Raw genomic sequence first — 20,994 nt, forward strand, 5'->3', positions numbered from 1 at the left:
ACTGTAACTATGACTATAACTACATTAATGTCTGTCTGCAAGTTAGTGACCTGACTGGACTCACATTCAATTACTATATTCAAGGTGTGATTGTTTTATGTGGAACACAAAAAGTTTACATCTACCCCCTCCCCCGCCACCACCACTACCACCACCACACACACACACACAAGCACACACACACACACACACATACACACACACACACACACACACACACACACACACACACACACACACACACACACACACACACACACACACACACACACACACACACACACACACACACACACCACCACCACCACCACCGCCGCCAACACAGACACACATACACACTAATAGAGATCAGATCAGATGAGGTCTCATCCAAAAAAACAGCTGTTTACATTTTAAAACACGGTGTTCCTTGCATGTATGTTCCTATGAAAGCTTGCCTTTGAACTTTAATAAGAAATATACCTGACTAATGGCCTCTCGGTCATTGAACTTCTTTTACAAGACGTCATTGATAATTTCTATGTTGATGTTGTAAATTCCGTGATGAGATAAGGGTAATTTAAAATGAGTGGACACTTTTCCACAGAACCTACCCTGCCTTTTGTAAGTCGAAGATCAACCTCCCAGACCAGAAAAACTGAAAAAGTGAACATGCTTTGAAAAACAGTAGTTCTGTCTGTGTATGATTGCTTGATGAATAAGAACAAAAGGCTGTTTAATCTCTGTGGTTTACGTCACTGGAAATATGCCCAAGGCAGCCATAGGGAGCAACACAAACAGCATGTCTCCTCTTGAATATCATACATTTTAAATACTGACACTGACCAGAACATTTGCGCCGTCTGTTGCTATGCCGACTGTAGTTATAGGTATCATTGTGCTATTTCATGTATAATCATAATTCAAACTCTAAACAAATGAATACAGTTGTTTTTTGTTGCTATGCCGACTGTTGTTATAGTTATCATTGTGCTATTTCATGTATAATCATAATTCAAACTCAAAACAAATTAATACAGTTTTTTCCAAGAGGGTGATTTTCTTTAAAACAGCACATCTTTATGAAGGAACACTGATCAGATTGTCTTAGTTTGTTATGTTTTGTTTTGGAATAGTCCCGTCAATGAAAACAAATGACAGGGACACCTAATGTATTTATTCAGGCCAGTCATTGTCTGATGAATAAATTGATTTCAAAATGATAGCATAGGCCTATTCCACACATGTAATCAGCTTAGACTCTTAATTGGACAGTTAGCTGACAGTAAAGATTTGACACTGTTAACATATGACTCAAGAGCAGGTGAAGATAAAGCAGACCAAACATAACATATAATCCAGCAAGGCTTTTCATGACAAGTGGTTTGGGAGGGTATAATTTGAAAACAAATCAGCCTTCGCTGGTTGAGCCCCTCCACTACTTCCTCAGGGACTGCACCTTCACCTCTTGGTAGCTACACTGGGAAAGGCGTAACATTGTTGACTTTTATCAGCCTAATAGAGGGGGAGATAGTAGAGGGAGTGCACAGGTCCAGAGATTGGCATTTCCTGTGGACGAGCTCCTCTGTTGCTGATATTGACCAGGTACTCCTAAAGGAACACCTGACGGGAGCACACAAGGAGAGGACACAGCAGGTACAGTGTGTGTTTGTTTATGTATGTGTGTGTTATGTATGTTTTCATGTGTTAGTGTGTATGTACATGCATATTTATGGCCATTTACAGTTGAGAATAATTATTGTCATGATGTATACCATAAAAGGTATTTGAGACAAGTTTACTTAAGGATTCAAAGGCACATGGTAGATCATTTTAAAATAGATAAACCTTTCATCGACATGGTTAAATGACTACATCTTGGGGAAAAAAATCGGAATCAAATGCCAGAACTGATTTCGGAATGTATAATATGATGTAAAATCAGTACACTATCTAACCTCACTGTCTTATTATCAGTAGAACAATTCAAGACACTACAATTCCACTACAGTCAGATCATTGTCTAGGTTTTTTTCTTCTCTTGATGTGGACAATTAGTATACATTACAGTTTCAAACAATTGTTTAACTGGCTGTGTTTTTGATTAGCAATTCAGTCACACCACTGAAGTCTAATCAATCTAACCATCAGATTACAAGATTACCTGAAGGGGGGGTGTTGTGCACAGTCCAATAGTTCAAACTGTCATTGTTCAACAGTTCAAACTCCCAGTTCATTACCACAAAAATGTTGTTACCACAAAAATGTACAGCTCCTGTACTGTGGTATAGGTTTCTCTCGTGTAGTTACATACTGAAGGCAGCCACCCATTGTTGCACAACTCGAAGCTGATGAACCAGATGTTTTTACCTCATTTGACTTGTAGCAGCAGTATGGCTCTGACAGTAGCACTGGGCTTATTACAGTTAAAATATAAAATGGACATTTAACCAAAGTAATAATAGATTTCACACATTTACGTTTCCTTTGGTTCTTTGACTTCCACAGTCAATACTTGTAACACTGGTTAACGGTGTGTCCAGCCAATTGTGAGACAACAGTTATCAAATACAGTTCCCATTTCGTTTCATCTGTGAATTACTGGGCCCTAAAAACATCCAGATACAATTTAAAATTAATATTCATACCAGCAAAAACACTTCTGTCTGCTACTCTGTCCTAAAGCCAGACACTTTAAGAAGAACATGGTACACTGAGTTGTTCGTGAAAAAGACAGTACAGGAAAACCGGTTTGTCCAGTAACGGAGAAATGTACGGCATGAGGAGTGTTCAGTTGGTGAAATACCAGCAGAAGGAATGCATGAGGCGCGTTGTGCTAAAGAAAACCTTTAAGTTTAGAGTTGAAGTTATTCAACTCTTATTTATTCATTCATTGCTTAGACACAAATGTTTGGTCATCAACATATTCCCTAACAACATGGAGAAAATAAATTCAAACCGGTAAAAATTACTGATATTGAAATGTCAGAGCCTTACCATTGTAATTTTACAATACCCTCGATCACAGTGTTAAAGTATGACCTAGGTTACTTCTGTAAAAATGTCTTTAGGTCCAAAAAGCACCCCAAAAGAATGATCTGCTTTATAAAAATGTTGGTCTTTTAGGCATGTCCGGATGACTGTGTCAAGAGTTAATTACGAATTATTGTCCTACATCTTCTTAATTGACATTTGCCATATAATATACATAAACTGTATGCAGAACTGATTTGCCACAATTTGATTGTTGAATCTGTTTTTCTCCTGTTTTCTACACAGGCGTCATAATGGGGTATGTACAGTTAATTTAACACATTGAACTTTCACTATAGTGATACTGGGTGAGTTATGCCATCCAACTCTAAAAACCTACTACAGAGACCTCTGGTGTCTATTTACAGGGAAAAAGAGAAGAAGAAGAAGAAGGAGGAAGAGGAAAAAGTCTTAGGAGTGGGATTTTTTCAACTGGTAACAATCTAAATATACATATTTGACTTCCAACTGTGTAATTCTGCCAACTGTGGTTACAATTGTGGCTGTACATAATGGGGTTTGATGATGATGATGGCATTGTCCAACTAGCTAATCCAAAGTGAGCATTTTCAACAAAACAAGGTTGTTCGCCCCTGTATTTATACACGTCTGCATCTTCAGATGCTTTATGATTACTGGCCTACAGCATCAGTCCAGTGAGACTCAATCCTAATTTACGTCCCTTGCAGTTCCGGTTCTCCACATGTCAGGACACCCTGATGATGGTGGTGGGGGGTCTGTGTGCGCTGATCCACGGCGCCGCCTCTCCTCTCATGCTGCTCGTCTACGGCCAGATGACCGACACCTTTGTGTCCTACGAGCTGGAGATGCAGGTGCTGAGAGACCCCAACAAGACATGCATCAACAACACCGTCGCCTGGGTCAATGGATCCATATATGAGACAGCTGAGAACGCTACTGTCTTCTGTGGGTGTGTACTACTCTTACTATTAGATGTTTTGTGTCTTGATAGGATAAGAGACATTGCTGGCCATATATTTCAATCCCCTCGAAATACTTTATTTTTCAGTTTTGAGCGCAAGTTAGCCAATTGCATTTTCTACACAGGGTGGACATTGAATCTCAGATGACACTGTTTGCATATTACTTTGTTGGTATTGGACTGGGTGTCTTCATCGTCAGTTATTTTCAAGTAAGTTACCAAACAACAACTCCATTGCTATGATGACTGACTCTGCTAAAGGCCTATAGAGTAAATGTCATTTTTTATTCTGGGATAATACGTCTTTGTTCAGGGCAGATCACGTACCCATTGACCTCTGATTTCAGATTGCCCTCTGGGTTTCAGCCGCTGCTAGGCAGATCCAAAAAATAAGGAAGACATATTTCCGTAAGATCATGCGGATGGAAATCGGTTGGTTTGACTGCAACTCTGTTGGAGAATTAAACACAAGGATATCTGAGTATGTTCTATCAGAGCTATATTCCTACAGTCATGGACAAAAATGTTGGCACCCCTGCACTTCTGTCAGATAATGCACCACTACTCCCAGAAAAGTGTTGCAATTACAAATGCTTTTCTATTCACATGTTTATTTACTTAGTTTGCATTGGAAAAACACAAAAAATCTGAGAAATAATGCCAAATCTGACTATTCCTCATAAAACTCAAAAATGGTCCGGACAAAATTATTGGCACCCTTTAAAAATTATAAGAAATAATTGTATTTTAAGCATGGAATACTAAATTAAAAAAAAAAAAAAAGTAAATAAACAAATACAAAAAGCATTCGTAATCACAACACTTTTCTGGGAGTAGTGGTGCATTATCTGACAGAAGTGCAGGGGTGCCAACATTTTTGTCCATGACTGTATATGGTATGGTCAATTATTCAAGAGTGGTTGGAAACTCATTATGAGTTAATTTTGTAATCATGCTGTCATATAGAAATCCCTGGTAACATCTTGATATGCATGGAATCCAGGTAATTTAATCTGCCTTGATTATTTTTGTCTTGCTCACACTATGTTCATAATATCCCCCTCTGTGTCCCAGTGATATCAATAAAATCAACCATGCCATAGCAGACCAGGTGTCCATTTTCATTGAGAGGCTCTCCACCTTCATCTTTGGCTTCTTGGTGGGTTTCATTGGAGGCTGGAAGCTGACTCTGGTGGTCGTTGCAGTGAGTCCTCTTATTGGCCTGGGAGCCGGATTAATGGCCATGGTAAGATGATAAACACCTCTTATGAAATTTATTTTATGTGGCTCAGCTCACTAGTAAAAAAAAAAGCACAGGCTCAGGCCTGTACGTGTAAAGCAGTCATGCTCTAGTTGGAGCGTGACTCGAGCTGAAATGGAAAAATCACTGTCCTTAGGCTCCTTACAACAAACTCACAGTGCATGTTGTGTCTTCAATATTTCCCGTTAAGCCGTAGGCCTCTTTATCTGCACTCTGATGTTTGAGTTGAAGGGTGTCTACATGTTCTTAATGTGTTTTGGTCTGAAGGCTGTCGCTAGGCTAACAGGCTGGGAGCTTAAGGCCTATGCTAAAGCCGGAGCTGTGGCAGACGAGGTGCTCTACTCCATACGAACCATTGCAGCCTTCGGCGGGGAGGACAAGGCAGCTGAGAGGTGCTGTGTAAAGCCATGTGACACGTTTGCCTATCTGTGCTCAAACCCTGACATACAGTACCAGTCATAAGTTTGGACACACCTTCTAAAGTTTTTTCTTTACTTTCATTATATTCTACATGGTAGATATCACTTTTTTTGTTTAGTACATCATTCCATACGTGCTCTTTCGTAGTTTAAATGTCTTCAGTATTAATCTACAATGTAGAAAATAATAAAAGTAAAGAAAAACACTTCTCCATAATAATTAAAGGTGTGTCCAAACCTTTTGACTGGTACTGTACATAAACATTCCAGTTTGGGCACGTGTGCTTATGGAGTATTGGGTCTGTGTGTGCTTTGATCACTGAGAGGCAGCATGGGGCTGTTTTCACAGGTACGACCGAAACCTTGAGGAGGCCCAGAACTGGGGTGTGAAGAAGGGTACCATCATCGGTGTGTTTCAGGGTTACCTCTGGTGCATTATCTTCCTCTGCTACGCCCTGGCCTTCTGGTACGGCTCCAAGTTAGTCATCGACACCAAAGAGCTCTCACCTGGCGCCCTCATACAGGTGTGTTGAAATCACAATGTTTTTGTACCTTTTGGGCATTTTCTTGAGCAACTGTAACCAGCTGTATGTGTACAGCATCATGCACACAGTGTACTCACTTAGACTATGACGGGTTGGATGAGGCATCTGCCCAGTAACTGACAAACAGTTTTCGTGTTTCCACAGGTGTTTTTTGGCATTCTGATGGCCGCCATGAATTTAGGTCTGGCTTCACCGTGCCTGGAGGCTTTTGCGTCTGGCCGGGCCGCAGCCAAAAGCATATTTGACACCATAGACAGGGTGAGAGCAGCAGTCACAGACTGCTTGTGGATGTTTTCGACAGCCTGTCAGGAAATCAATGAGCTCCTGTAAATGATTAATCACCTTCACAATGGCACCCTGCCTCTCCCCTTTCTTCTCAGGAGCCAGAGATCGATTGTCTCTCAGAGGAAGGGCACAAATTAGAGCGGGTGAAAGGAGACATCGAGTTCCACAACGTTGAGTTCAATTACCCATCACGACCAGATGTTAAGGTACATTTGGTTTTAACAGACTTCTTTTTTTCTTGTTTTAACTGACTGTTGGTTTCTGCACTGTACTGTACTGTAAAAAACTGCTCAAAATCACATCAGGTTTTTTTTTTCATTTAGATCTTACATGACCTAAGCATGGTGATAAAAGCAGAGGAGACCACAGCTTTTGTCGGGCCAAGTGGTTCAGGAAAGAGCACCACAATCCAGCTCATACAGAGATTCTACAACCCCCTGCAAGGAATGGTGATGCCTTCACATCAACCTTGACGCGTCATATAATCTGTTGCACGATTTGTGTGTTTGGCTAAAGGAAGTACCTTTGGTTCCTGTCCACCTTAGGTGACTCTGGATGGCCATGACATCAGGAGCCTAAACATTCAGTGGCTGCGCTCTCTGATTGGCATTGTGGAGCAGGAACCCGTGCTCTTTTCCACCACCATTGCCGAGAACATTCGCTACGGCAGGCCTGGTATCACCACGGAGGACATAATCCAGGCCACTAAACAGGCCAATGCATACGACTTCATCATGGACCTCCCTCAGGTACACAATAACTGCTGTAACAAACCATAACTCGGAATGACTCACCTGTTTGGAAATGAAAGACAAATGTTCCAAAATAATCAGAATGACTAAAATCTGAACACTGAGTTTGAGATGAAATTTGCACTTTAACTTATAAGTGAGCATTTCGTCTTTGTGCGGAGCCAGAAATTTGACACGCTGGTGGGCGAGGGTGGAGGCCAGATGAGTGGAGGTCAGAAACAGAGGATCGCCATCGCTCGAGCTCTGGTCAGGAACCCTCGCATCCTACTGCTGGACATGGCCACCTCCGCCCTGGACAACCAGAGCGAGGCCGTGGTCCAGGAGGCCCTGGATAAGGTGGGCTTGGCTTGGGGAACTGGAGTCTGACTTACAGAACACACCCATTCAGTTCAGTTAGTGTGTGATGCTGACATTTGCTTAGTTCTCTTGGCTTCGTCTGGTCCTCTATCATACGTATCTGGGAACTTCTCCCACACGAATGAAGCAACGGCCACGATAATTCTTGCAATAGGCTATCTCTATATTTCTGTAATCATTCTAAATATATCACATGTATTGTGCTCCACTTTGATCTGCGCTGACAATACATTCTCCTGAATGCTGCCTACAGTCTCGTATTGGCAGGACCACCATCACCATTGCCCATCGTCTCTCCACCATCCGTAACGCCGATGTGATCGTTGGCTTTGATCGCGGGCGAGCTGTGGAGCGGGGCGGACACACCGACCTCATGGAGAGGAATGGCGTCTACTTCACCCTGGTCACCCTGCAGAACCAAGGCCAGGAGCCAGCCGCGCACAGAGAAAAAAGCCGTGAGTTAGGGAACAGCCACTGGGTCATAAACAGAGTGTAAAAGTCATGGATTCAACTATATATTTCATTTCTTGAATAAATTAATTTATAATTTCAGCACCTGAAAGTGAGAGAACCGATGTAGCTCTGGAAAGACAAAGGACGCTCAGCAGAGGGAGTCTCAGGTAAGTGTCTGCTAAAAACCTGAACTATAACTATGACGATGATGATAATAACTACAACTGTCTGTATAACAATTGGTTTTATATTTTACAATAAAAAGTTTGCTTCGTAAACTTTTCAGGAGTGTTGAAAACATGATGCTGATGATGCTATGGAGTTGCATGAAGCAGTGACTTGCTTTGACATGTCTAACTCTTGCCTTGGACAGGAAGTCTCTACGACTACGGTCCCGGTCTACGAGGTCAGAGGACTGTATTCCTGGTGCCATATCCGGACAACTCAAGATTGACACAGACAGGGACATCACTGAGGTAAACTCCGCTATTTCTGTTTTCATTCGTATTACTCACGAGTCCAGGCTGAGGCTTCATATTCATCCTAATCTGCAGACAGATGACGGCACGGAGCCAGGGGAACATGTTGAGCCAGCACCAATAACTCGCATCCTGAAGTACAACCGCTCTGAGTGGCCATACCTGCTGATGGGCTCTCTCGGAGCGGCCATCAACGGGTCGGTCAACCCCATCTACGCTATTCTATTCAGCCAAATTCTTGGGGTGAGACATGGAGTTTCATTAGGACCAGCTATAATATAATTGAGCAAATTACAAAAAATGAATAGTTCCACATTCAGTGAATTTTACCCAATCAGCTGTTTTTGTCTTCACTTTGTGATGTTTGTGGTGTTTTCAAGTCTTGTATCTTGTTTTTTTGTCTTTTTTTTTGTCCTGTCTTGTCCTGATGTGAAGACATTTGGCCTCACTGACCTGGCTGAACAGAGGAGGCAGATCAATGGAATATGTGTCCTGTTTATCATTGTGGCCGTGACAAGCTTCTTCTCACAGTTTTTACAGGTGAGCCTCCAGTTCTCAAGCTGCTCAAAACTATTTCTGGTGACAACGCCAGACACTAACAATTCAATATGCCATAAAGGTAAATGAAAGAAGTAACCTCCTTTTGGCTAAAGTGTGCCAAACTAAGACACCCCCGAGTCCTTTGCCCAGTGCTTGTTCCCCTCAGGAATAATATGGAGGTCGCTCATGCGTGGTGTTTTGGTCTGTTGGAAAAGGGTTATTCCTTCGCCAAGTCGGGAGAGCTGCTGACGCGCAGGCTGAGGAAGATGGGCTTCCAGGCTATCCTGAGGCAGGAGATCGGCTGGTTTGATGATCGTAAGAACAGCCCCGGGGCTCTGACCACCAGACTGGCCACGGACGCGTCCATGGTGCAAGGCGTAAGTGGGCCGGCTTAACCAGTGAGCCAAGAAATGTGGCTGATGTGTCAAACCAAGTGGGCTCTTTGAGTAGCTCAGCTTTTGTTTTCTTATGTGGGAAAAATATGTGAATATAGGCTACAAGAAGACAAAGGGCCCTTATTTGTACTGATGGGCATCAAGGCTGGCAATACACAATGTCCGCCAAGCATGAGCCTAAAGCTAATTCAAAAACATGGAAAAACCTCCTGTGAAAGATGAGTCTCGATCAGGAAATGAAAATAAGACTGAGGGGCAGAGGCGGGGGGAAGTGGGCCGCCCATTTCATGATATAGATAACTCCAAAACGATTGGCTCTACATAAGCATTGGCCTCGCAAGGTTCAGGATGATTTTAAACAGTAGATAGCAGGTTGAGTCATCTTCAACCCCCAAAAAATCATTAAAAAAAATGAATTTTGTCAATATAAACACCAGCATTGATGTGTTTCATCACAGTTCGGACATATTATTTAGTTTACAGCTATAAAAAAAAAAAAAAAAAACATTTTAGGGTGCAGTTACACTTGAACATGGTCTGTTCAAATCATTGTGGTTGGCTGATATAGAATAACTTCATTGCGACATCCCTGCATTTTCTCACTGCACAGTTGCTGATGCACGAAGCATGTTTGCGGCGCTTGTTGAGCTTTCAGATTAGGTTCCAAGAGTGCATTTTTCTTGGGTAACCTATGTTAGGGTGACCAGAGGACAGTTCCTAGCCCCGCTGCGGATGACCCCCCCAACCCCCCCCGCAGCCCCCCCCCCCCCCCCCACCCTACCCCGCAACGGAATTTTTGACATATTTTTCCCATGGAGATGACCCCGCCCCCACCCCCTCCCCCGCAAGTTTTGACATCTTTTTCACATGCAGATGTCATGTGCTATTGTAAACAATGTAACTAATGGAGGCGACTAGGTGCTCAGTGTTGACAGATTGGACATGGCAAAGGATTTGAAGGATAATTATCGTGCTTCTGGCAACACTGAGAGGGCGCTTGACCAATGACAGTTCTCTATACAGTCAGAACTTGCGCAAGAAGGTGGGGATTAAGGGAGATACCCTTTCCAAAACTTGTAAGGGCGGAAAAACTAGTTTGTGAAAGACCCAGAGAAACAAAAATATCCGATGAGGCAAAATCCCAGGCAATTTTGGAATCCCTGCCGGACGCAATTTTGAGGTCACGAAAAGAGGACATGTCCGGGTAAAAGAGGACGCCTGGTCACCCTACCTATGTAAATTGTGGACTAAGACATATAGTATTATGTTGCAGATCACTCAATTTCTCCAGTTACTCCAGCTTCTGTGAATTCTCTTGTTTTGTCTTGCAGGCGACGGGGTCACAGATAGGCATGGTTGTGAACTCGCTCACCAATATTGGTGCTTCGCTCATCATTGCCTTCTACTTCAGCTGGAAGCTGAGCCTGGTTGTCATCTGTTTCCTACCTTTCATCGGCCTGTCTGGAGCTTTCCAGGCCAAAATGCTTACTGGCTTCGCCAATGACGACAAGAAGGCCTTGGAGGACGCAGGACAGGTATGTATGGCTGCAGCATCGAGTGGTTCTGGATTTAGTTCTAAAAGTAGAGTCCGTGATTCTTATCCAATGCACTTTTTGTCAAATTGAATTGCTCCTCACTGTCCGATCAGTGTGTGTGCTCTAAAATCCTCTGGTGTTCCTACACAGGTCTGTAAATGGCTCTGGTGAAAATCAAAAATAGTGGCTTGTACTGAACCATAAACAATTCCTGCATGGAAGGGTGGGATGTAACTTGATTGGCCCAAATATCAACAAAATGTCACCAGAATCACGGATTCTGTCTTTAAGGCTGTGAGGATGACAACATCCTGGTTTTTGTATGCCTTAATCTTCCGACAAACCATGACATTGATCCATCAGTTCGGGCATGGAGAAACTAGTGTAACTCCCTGGCTCCATGTGAAAGATGCTGCCCCCCTCTGTGAGCTCCTGCTTCACGTTCACTGCTGCTGGATGATTCTGTATCCCTGTAGGTGTCCAGTGAAGCGATGGCCAACATCAGGACCATCGCAGGCCTGGCTAAAGAGGGCCAGTTCGTGGAGCAGTACGAGCAGCAGCTGGAGGCTCCGTATGCAGCCGCCTTGAAGAAGGCCCGCGTCTACGGCATCTGCTTTGCTTTCGCCCAGTGTGTCATCTTCATGGCGTATGCAGCCTCTTTCAGATACGGTGGCTACCTGGTCAGCAACGAAGGGCTTCCTTACCTAATTGTGTTCAGGTTAGTTAATTATGTAACTATGTATTTTGTAATACAATTATTCTGTTATGAAATTGTCTGTGCTGAGTCCTGTTTCAGCACAAAAAAAATGTTTACATAGAATAACTGTATTGACACAATAGGCCCTAATTTTCCCCAAATAATGGCCCAAAATGAGCAAAGTCTATCGTACATGAATTAAAGCGATGTGTGTCGTGTGGGAGCATTGTGCTGACCCAGCCATGTTTGCGCTTAGGACCTTGCTTATTTTTTTAAATAGCAAAATGATTTTTCCAAGTTATTAAATTAGCTTTAGTTCATGCACAGCGCACTTGCTGCTTGTTGCTTTTCTTGTTGCCAATTGCCTACTAATGAAATTATGGCCCAATATATCTGTGTGTGTGTTTGTGTGTGCGTGTGTGTGTGTGCGTGTGTGCGTGTGTGCGTGCGTGCGTGCGTGCGTGCGTGCGTGTGTGCGTGTGTGTGTGTTTTGTATGTGTTTGTGTGTATACGCTTTTTTAGAGTTGTCGCAGCTGTTGTGACCTGTGGAACTGCGTTGGGGAAAGCGTCATCTTTTACTCCAGATTATGCCAAAGCAAAGATTGCCGCTGCCCAACTCTTCACACTCCTTGACAGAGTCCCAAAGATCAGCATGAATCCAGCAGAGGGACAAACTTGGGTGAGAGATAGAGAGACAATAGAAAAGATCTCTGTATCTCTGTATCTCTGTATCTCTGTACTTCACAACGTCAAAGATGCACTTAGTGTTTCACAAGTCGAGGAAATTAGTCTTTTCCATAATCAACCCCTCTGTGCATTGCAGGATAAATTCAAAGGAGAGGTGGAGTTTCTCGACTGCAGGTTCACGTACCCCAGCCGGCCGGACGTCCAGGTGCTGAGGGGGCTGGCAGTGTCTGTGAAGCCCGGGCAGACGCTGGCGTTCGTGGGCAGCAGTGGCTGCGGGAAGAGCACCAGTGTGCAGCTGCTGGAGAGATTCTACGACCCAGACGAGGGCAAAGTGGTAAAAGACACAACTCTTTTGCCCTCATGTGTCAGATAAGCAAATTACATTTACTGCTGTGCTAGTCTTTGTGAGGAGTTTTCCTAACAGTCGTTCTTGCTTTGATCATCCAGAACCCTGGGCTGGCATAATAATTACATAGTTTTACGTGGTTCTACCGCACTGCAGGAAGAGCAGTTGTGTAAAGTGGTTTGAAACCTGAAAGAAAAAATATTACAAAACAAAGTGGCAAGTCCACAATACGCTCCACATAGCAGTATTATAGGTCTGCTGTCGGCAGCCTGAGGTGAACTGGCTCATCTGGTTGCTCACTGTGAATGTTTGCCTAAGTCACATCCGTGCGTTTACTTTTGACACACAAATAATTTGCTCGCCTTTGCCTTGTGTTAAGTTGATAGATGGGCGCCCGTCGCAGGCGATCTGCGTGCCGTTCCTGAGGGCTCAGATTGGCATCGTGTCCCAGGAGCCGGTGCTGTTTGACTGCAGCATTGCAGAGAACATCGCCTACGGGGACAACATGCGCACGGTCAGCACGGAGGAGATTGTGGACGCGGCCAAAAAAGCTTTCCTCCACGATTATGTGATGACCCTGCCAAAAGTGAGTACAATACACAAATACACTGTACAGACCATATATAAACCTTCGAAAAGATGTCTCGAGCATGACACTGAATTATTTGATTAGAAAGAGAGCAATAGCCTCAAGAAAGACATGTGCTTTTCAGATCTCGGCCAGCCAAAGTCAGAGTCATTTAGATCTGAGTGGCCACCAGCAGTGACTTTTAGTTATGACTGTGTTCTTTTGACAGCAATATGAGACCCAGGTTGGGGCGCAGGGGTCCCAGCTGAGCAGAGGACAGAAGCAGCGCATCGCCATCGCCAGAGCCATCGTCAGGAACCCCAAGATCCTGCTGCTGGATGAGGCCACCTCTGCCCTGGACACAGAGAGTGAGAAGGTACAGTTCTACTACGCTACAGTTGAACTTCAGTGCACACATACACAGACACACACATAGGCTACAAACACACAAACACATACTTATGCTATCCTTCGCCTCTGTCATGCTCATTTATCTATATCACACTACTGGAGGAACAGACCACCATCAAAAGACTTTTATTTTTAAATTTGTACAATGTTTGAAAAAATGTATTCCGCATCCTGTCGTTACTTTAACTATGAGCGCAAACAGCACTCCTTTTTTTGCTTTTCCTGAGAGCTTGTGACAAACGCCTCTTTCGTCTCTCCCCACAGACGGTGCAGGCAGCTCTAGACTTGGCCAGGCGAGGTCGCACCTGCATCGTTATCGCCCACAGACTGTCCACCATCCAGTCGGCGGACATCATCGCTGTCATGTCACAGGGAGTGGTCATTGAGAAAGGCACGCATGAGGAGCTGATGGCCGAAAAGGCAGCGTACTACAAATTAGTCACCACCGGAGCACCCGTTAGCTAAGACACCTGTTTTTTTTTGTATCATTATCATTTGTCTTTATCTCTGCAATGTGTTTATAAAGCTGTTTTTTGTTGTTGTTTCATTTGGGTAGAATTAATTTATACTTGTTGAAGTATTTAAATAAATAGTATTTATTTCCTCTGCTGTGTACATTTCATTTCACTCAATGTTTTTTTTCAGTTGGTTAATCATTGGTTGGTTAAAGGCAAGACATTTCAGCAAACACACTAAAACTAAATAGACTTGCATGTATTATCTGTAGATGTAATAGAAAAAGTTGTAGTAGTAGAAGTATTAGATGTAAAAGCAGTAGCAGTAGCATTAGTAGTAGAAGTAGAAGTAGAAATAGCAGTAGCAGTAGCAGTAGTAGAAGTAGAAGTAGAAATAGCAGTAGCAGTAGTAGAAGTAGAAGTAGAAATAGCAGTAGCTAGCAGTAGTAGAAGTAGAAATAGCAGTAGCAGTAGCAGTGGAGGTAGTGGTAATAGTAGTAGGTCGGATGATGTAGGCTATAGTTTGGAGGTCATTATATAAAAATGAATCTATTGGATTTCAAAATAAGAGTATACCGGGGTTGAAACGGTATAGCCAAATCTTTCCTGGTAGACACATTTATACCGTTTCACGGTATATACCGTCATACCGCCGCACAACACACATTAAAACACATCTCATTACCCCCAAAGTTGACTAGACAAAACATGAAATATCTTGTATTCATACTGTCTGCAATGAAATACAAGTCAAGGTACATTTATAAATCACAGCTTTCTTTTTTTATTTGTATTTTCCATACCATCCAATTTTTTGCATTTACAAACTAACCATGCAAACACAAGACTGAATACTGCCTTTGCTCCACAGACTGTTTGTACCCAGACTGATCCAGGTGTGTGATTCCCAGTCGAACCAAGCAGTTGCTGATATGTGTCTTATCTGAAAGGCTGGAGCGCTTCATATTACTTACAGTTAAACTAATTGTTAACGAATCAGTGTATTGGTGTGCTGATATTCACTGATTTACCAGGCCTGATCCCCCTAGAGCAAGCACAAGATGAGAAGTAACAGCCTTTGTGACATTTGCAGCCTGTGGTTTCCTGTCTCGCTTAGAAGTTAAAAAGACATCTGCAGTCAAGCGTGTCAGTGAAGCGTGTTACCAAATTCAAAAGCGTATGGATCAGTTCCCCTTCTCTGCTGGCAAGCATTTCATGTCACTGCATTCTCAAACTTGTCCAAAAACCTGTTCTGAACTTGTGTGAGCACTTCTTGTTCTGTCCAACCACTCCAGAAGAGCAGAGATCAGGTGTGCAAGGAACGGGAAGGTATTTTGAGTGGGGGGTTCTGATGTGCTGTCTATAATACAGGCTACAGTATTTTCCTGGGGAAAAATAAGCTTATATATATAGGCTACTTGTTGCATATGGAAAATAAAAACTTGAACATGATCATGAAATCTCTCAGTCTCAGTTTTTTATAGTCTATTTTATAAGGTGTAAGTGTGAAAGGAGAGACAACTCATGGCCGTTTAATTTCTAATGCAGCACATGCTATGACCACAAGATGACGACATTGGCTACGATGGTGTCATCGTCGTTAGTGAAGTTGAACTTGTGTTTTGTTATGTAGGCTGCAGGTAGCCTATAAAGTGAACTTTTTGTAAATACAGACATATTTCTTACACTAAATTGTGGTAAATCAAAACTGGGTAAATTGAATGCTAAATCTCTTTAACTCAGTCTTTTTAGTTATCCACAAAAGCAGACAGTGTTATCTAACATTCACAAATAGACAATATAAATTACTATATGAATGGCAAACTAATGTTGTTAACATGGAGAACAGAATGATTTGCTTTAAGGCTGATCAACAACATAATTATATGTTTACCCATATGATGTTTGAAATACAAGTACACTAGGCATAATATTCTATCCATGGCTGTGGTACATGATAGTTCCAAGAAAGTTGGTCTGGTCTGATCTGGTCTACCACTCTGGTCTGGTCTGATCTGCGATCTGATCTGGTCTGTCAGGTCTGGTCTGTTAGGTAGCTCATCTCTTCTCCTTCCCCCGATGTTTCTCTGGCCAATTCAACGAGGAACTTCGCCAATCGTGTTTTATTCGTGACGGCCGCTTCTCCTTCAGCCTGGCCCTGTAAGCTCTGTATTATGGCTGTGTCCTTTTCTTTCTCCAGGTGCCCGTTAAACAGCGACATCTCATATGACTCATCCCTCTCCGACTGATAGAAGAAACTTTCTGAAATAGATTCCCATTCCTTCTCGACATCCGCTCTCAAATCACGGTTCCTGGTATTATTTTCACCGGGTTGTGCTTTGGGTAGTCTCTCAGTTTCTCTGATCATTTTGATCGGTTCTCGGGCGATAACTTTAGACCGTTCTCGGGCAAGTTCAGTCAATGCCGTTCTCAAGTTCGTCTCAGTTTCTTCAGAGAGGCGATCTAAATAGAATCTTTTGTAGTACGAATCCCCGCATTTGCCTTTCTTAAAAAATAAAAATGACCCCATCACCAACAAAGCAGCGGCAATAAGGGTTAAAGATAAGCCAATGACCTACAGTAGTGATGGAAGAGAAGGTTTATGTTAGGCCCACAATCCAGCTTGATAAAAGTCATCAAAACTCAGCTCTTTTATTTATGTACATTAATAATACAAATATATTTAAGTCTAGCTGATAGAGACAGGTAGGTAAAGCAGCAGGTTGGAGCTCCACCAGCAAAGTGTCTTTGAGAAGTGTGAAAAGCACTATATAAATGTGATTTATTATTAAAATGATGTATCAGTGAGCATACAATCCTTCTCATGTTAATTTCACATCTTGTGTCCTACTATGAAAAGTGTAGCCTAAAACCTGTTTTGGCAATCCATTTGGACAAAAGCATCTGCCAAACACCAAACGGAACTAAACATAAATGCAATACACCAATCATTTTTTTTTTGCATAATGTTTGATTTACATACATTTATGAAGAAATGATATGACTCACCATAGATTCATTCTTGCATTTAAGGATGAACTTGTTTTCCTCATATGTCAGATTATCCTTCTTTGTGCAAGGAATCTTCATATGTATTTCATCCTGATTACCCTTAAAACATACAAACCAGTCACCATTGATAAACACTGCAGCTATCCAGACTAGTCCAATAGTGAAAAGCTGAAGGATTTGTTGAACAGTAAAACTGCAGCAATGGTTACATCTTCGGAAAGGACCACGACAAAACAGCCTCTGGTAGTTTCTGTTCATTGCATAAAGCAGTAGATACATTATACATGGTGGCAGGACCATGTACAGTATTTCCAAGTGGGGTACCCCTGGGGAACAGGAGCAGGTGTATACCAGCGTGGAGCTGTACTTGAAGATGAAGAAGAGGACCAAGAACACAAACGCACCAGCAGCTTTGTTCGTCAGAGAGACCATAATCTTTTGGTCATCATGTCCAGAATGAGGCATTGTAGTCGGTTGCTATGGTGTGAGAGCTCTTACACCTGTTTGATTATAAAATGACCTCTTACTTTATATAAACATGTGGAAACTGAACAGTATCTCCCTGGAAGTTTTGTATTTTTAATTTGGCTGATAACTTCCCTACCACAGGATCACACTACTGGGACCAACCCTGCATTTGTCAGTTGGCATCACAATGTGTCTGTTTCCTCAGTATGGCCCAAGCCACTTGCTGATGTAACCGGTGTAACTTCTGCGTTGTGTAATGAATGTGGACGACTGTTGCTAAGACGTGATGATTTTATTTCCTGTTTGTGAAAACACACCAACAGAAACACAGTTTGGTGAGCTCCCGTTTCCTAGCTCCTCTGTTAATGCTAGCCCCCACATGTAGCAAAAGGAAAAACATATAAACAATATGTCAGAGGGATATATCACGAACATAGTTCAAATATATTATATACATAACAAGAATTGGAGCATTCAGAGAATGCAAACCTCCGCCTTGTGACCTTGACCTTTGACCTTGACATCTGAAAATCTAATCAATTATTGACATTATATTACCCAATCTCCCCACAAAGTTTGATGGAAATCGGTCCATGCGTTTCTGCGTAATCCTGCTGACAAACAAACAGACAAACAAACATACAGGGTTGAAAACATAACCTCCTTGGCGTAGGTAATAATTATAAGTTGTAAGAGGATAGATAATAACAGAAATGTCTACTTTAAAGTCAATATTTATTAGATTGTTTATCCCACTAAAACTCAACCACCTACCTCATTCCCAGCCTATACTGTATCAAACAGGGAAGAGGAAGGGGGAGGGAGGAACAAAACAGGGGGGGGGGGGGGCTACCAGAGACCCCCAATACCTGCTGTGTGCTTATGATTTCAAAATAAAATATCTAAAATACACGTAACAGAATATCTTGTGGATCGTCACCTGAGGATTGTATTTAAATAAATACCTTCTGTTTTAGTTTTGTTGTTTTTTCAGTATCATTTGTCTTTATCTCTGCAATGTGTTTATAAAGCTGTTTTTTGTTGTTGTTTCATTTGGGTATAATTAATTTATACTCGTTGAAGTATTTAAATCAATAGTATTTATTTCCTCTGCTGTGTACACTTCATTTCACTCAATGTTTTTTTAAATTTTCTATTGGTTAATCATTGGTTGGTTAAAGGCAAGACATTTGAGCAAACACACTAAATCTAAATAGATTCGCATGTACAGTATTATCTGTAGATGTAATAGAAATAGTAGTAGTAGTATTAGACGTAATAGTAGTAGTAGTATTAGACGTAATAGCAGTAGCAGTAGTAGAAGTAGCAGTAGCAGTGGTAGTAGTGGAGGTTGTGGCAATAGTAGTAGGTCAACAACCATCAGTAGATTTTTGCCAAACAAATAAACATGTATTTTCAGGGCTTGCTATGAAATCAAATTAAAATTGTCTGTGGCAGAGTGGAGAGGATTAATGGTCTGGACTCTCCTCAATTTACTCTTCAGAATCAACAAGTTCTTGCACCAAGTGATTCCTTTTCATTTAGGTTTTACCCCAAACTTGATGTTTATCTGAGAACCGAACAAATCATTTTGTACCCTCATGTTTTTTAGTACTTATATCGCTTTTTGCTGTGTTGATTTAATGACTATTCACTCAATTGCGCCATGACCTCTGACTTTTACTTCATTTTAGTAAGCACCATCATCATAGCACCATCTCACCCACTAGAGAGTGCTCTTCACCAGGCTTGCACTTACATAGCGGGGAAACCCAATGTGCAAGAAATAATGAGTGTATTTGGTCAGGTTTGCATTCTTTTTTACAATGTATAGTTGTTGTTTGTATGATGGTACAATTGTTTCGTGAATATAATACAAAGATTGATATGACATTGTGTGATTGTCAATCTAGTGCGTCATAAAAATGAATGACTCAACAAACTGAGGACACACACAGTAGATAAGGTATTTGTTTGTTTAGTTTTATAGTGTTATATATGATTTATGTTAATACAAATATGCCATACTGATGCCGCATTTGTCTCTTGACTCACACAGTGTTACTTACAGCAACATTGATGCTCTACAAAGGCTCTTACAAAGGCTGAGCCAATACTGTGGGGACAGCTTAAAAACGTGTCTAAGTGTGACCTGTTGTTTCCTAGTGATGGGTGATGGGTATACCTGTGGAAGTGCCCAATAAGTGTTCTTACATAATCTGCATTTTATGTGTGACCCTTATTTACGGTTGCTTGCCAAATTTATTTGGACAGATAACAAAACTAATGGATTCTGCTTTCAGTGTGACAAAAACAAAGCATGATCTGCTCTGCCCATATGCCATCAAATAGAGCCATTTATAATGGAAATGAGCTCAGCTTGCCCAAAACAATAATTCTCTGAGAGCTTATATCAAAGGCATGCTAATAAACACGGTGTATAAAATTGCACATACTGATTGCATAATGCCATGTGATAAAAAATGATACCACCTTGTCTTATTTCATCAACTTTATGATGCATTGTTGTATTATCAATGCAATTGCTGTTTATCTCATGAAAGCAAGATACATTGGCACAACAGCTGCTGGGCTGACGCCCAAACTGTGATGTCGAACATACAAGTAAGCCGTGCTAATAAAAATGTGTCATGTTTCTAGATCATTCTATGGTCAATCTTTTTGTATTTACAAGGGGACAGGGTTTTTTTTCTTTCATTTGTACATTTCATTTGCATGTAATTCTAAGCACTCTGAAAGGTTAAACAGAAGAATATTATATAACGTTTTTCATTGCTTATTCTTTTCAAAATATCTATATCACTGTGATAATGTAACAGCTCCATGCAGCTGATGTGTTTGCAGGTAAGAATCTGGGTGATACATTTTAAATACAGAATATATCACTTTCAAACACTAATTCAGCGGCAGGTTTATTCTTTTCTAATTATGCCTTGCTAAAAAAATATCAGAGTAGAGTCCTTTTTTTCGAACAATTTTTATTTGTGAACTGAGGATTTTTTTAATGCACACAGAAGAAACTGAACTAATATGAATGCATTTCAGGAATATTTACAAAATGCGTGGTGCTTTTCTCTAAAGCATCATTAATTCAGAACAGGTTCTGCATACAAATATAGTACATAAAACAAATGAAAAGAATTACTGTTCACAGTTTATTTTCATTACTATACAAAAGCTCAGACTAACACGTATGTAAACAACTCAGGTAAAAAGACAAACAATCTTCTCTTGACATGACAGTGTGCATCACCTCAACATCTGGTTCCTTGACAAAATAATTATCAAACTCTCTTAATACAAGCCGAGACAACGACTTCATACTCTTGAACATCCAGCATATTTACAGCAGT

General features: G+C 41.5%; 1 protein-coding gene across 1 annotated transcript; it reads left to right on the plus strand.

The window, feature by feature from the left end:
- Positions 1-3,266: 3,266 nt before the first annotated feature.
- Positions 3,267-14,150, plus strand: abcb11a (ATP-binding cassette, sub-family B (MDR/TAP), member 11a; the record flags this gene model as incomplete). Its single annotated transcript, XM_080839666.1, has 25 exons — positions 3,267-3,271; positions 3,381-3,447; positions 3,702-3,943; positions 4,081-4,165; positions 4,303-4,436; positions 5,030-5,201; positions 5,484-5,608; positions 5,985-6,159; positions 6,325-6,438; positions 6,561-6,671; positions 6,789-6,914; positions 7,011-7,214; positions 7,383-7,553; positions 7,828-8,029; positions 8,401-8,453; positions 8,582-8,749; positions 8,942-9,046; positions 9,262-9,423; positions 10,773-10,976; positions 11,453-11,694; positions 12,196-12,352; positions 12,497-12,694; positions 13,086-13,292; positions 13,504-13,650; positions 13,950-14,150. 25 exons carry the CDS (start codon positions 3,267-3,269, stop codon positions 14,148-14,150), a joined length of 3,777 nt encoding a protein of 1,258 aa, XP_080695792.1.
- Positions 14,151-20,994: the final 6,844 nt, after the last annotated feature.

The sequence above is a fragment of the Sprattus sprattus genome, assembly GCF_963457725.1.
Source record: "Sprattus sprattus genome assembly, chromosome: 5".
Taxonomy (NCBI): Eukaryota; Metazoa; Chordata; class Actinopteri; order Clupeiformes; family Clupeidae; genus Sprattus; species Sprattus sprattus.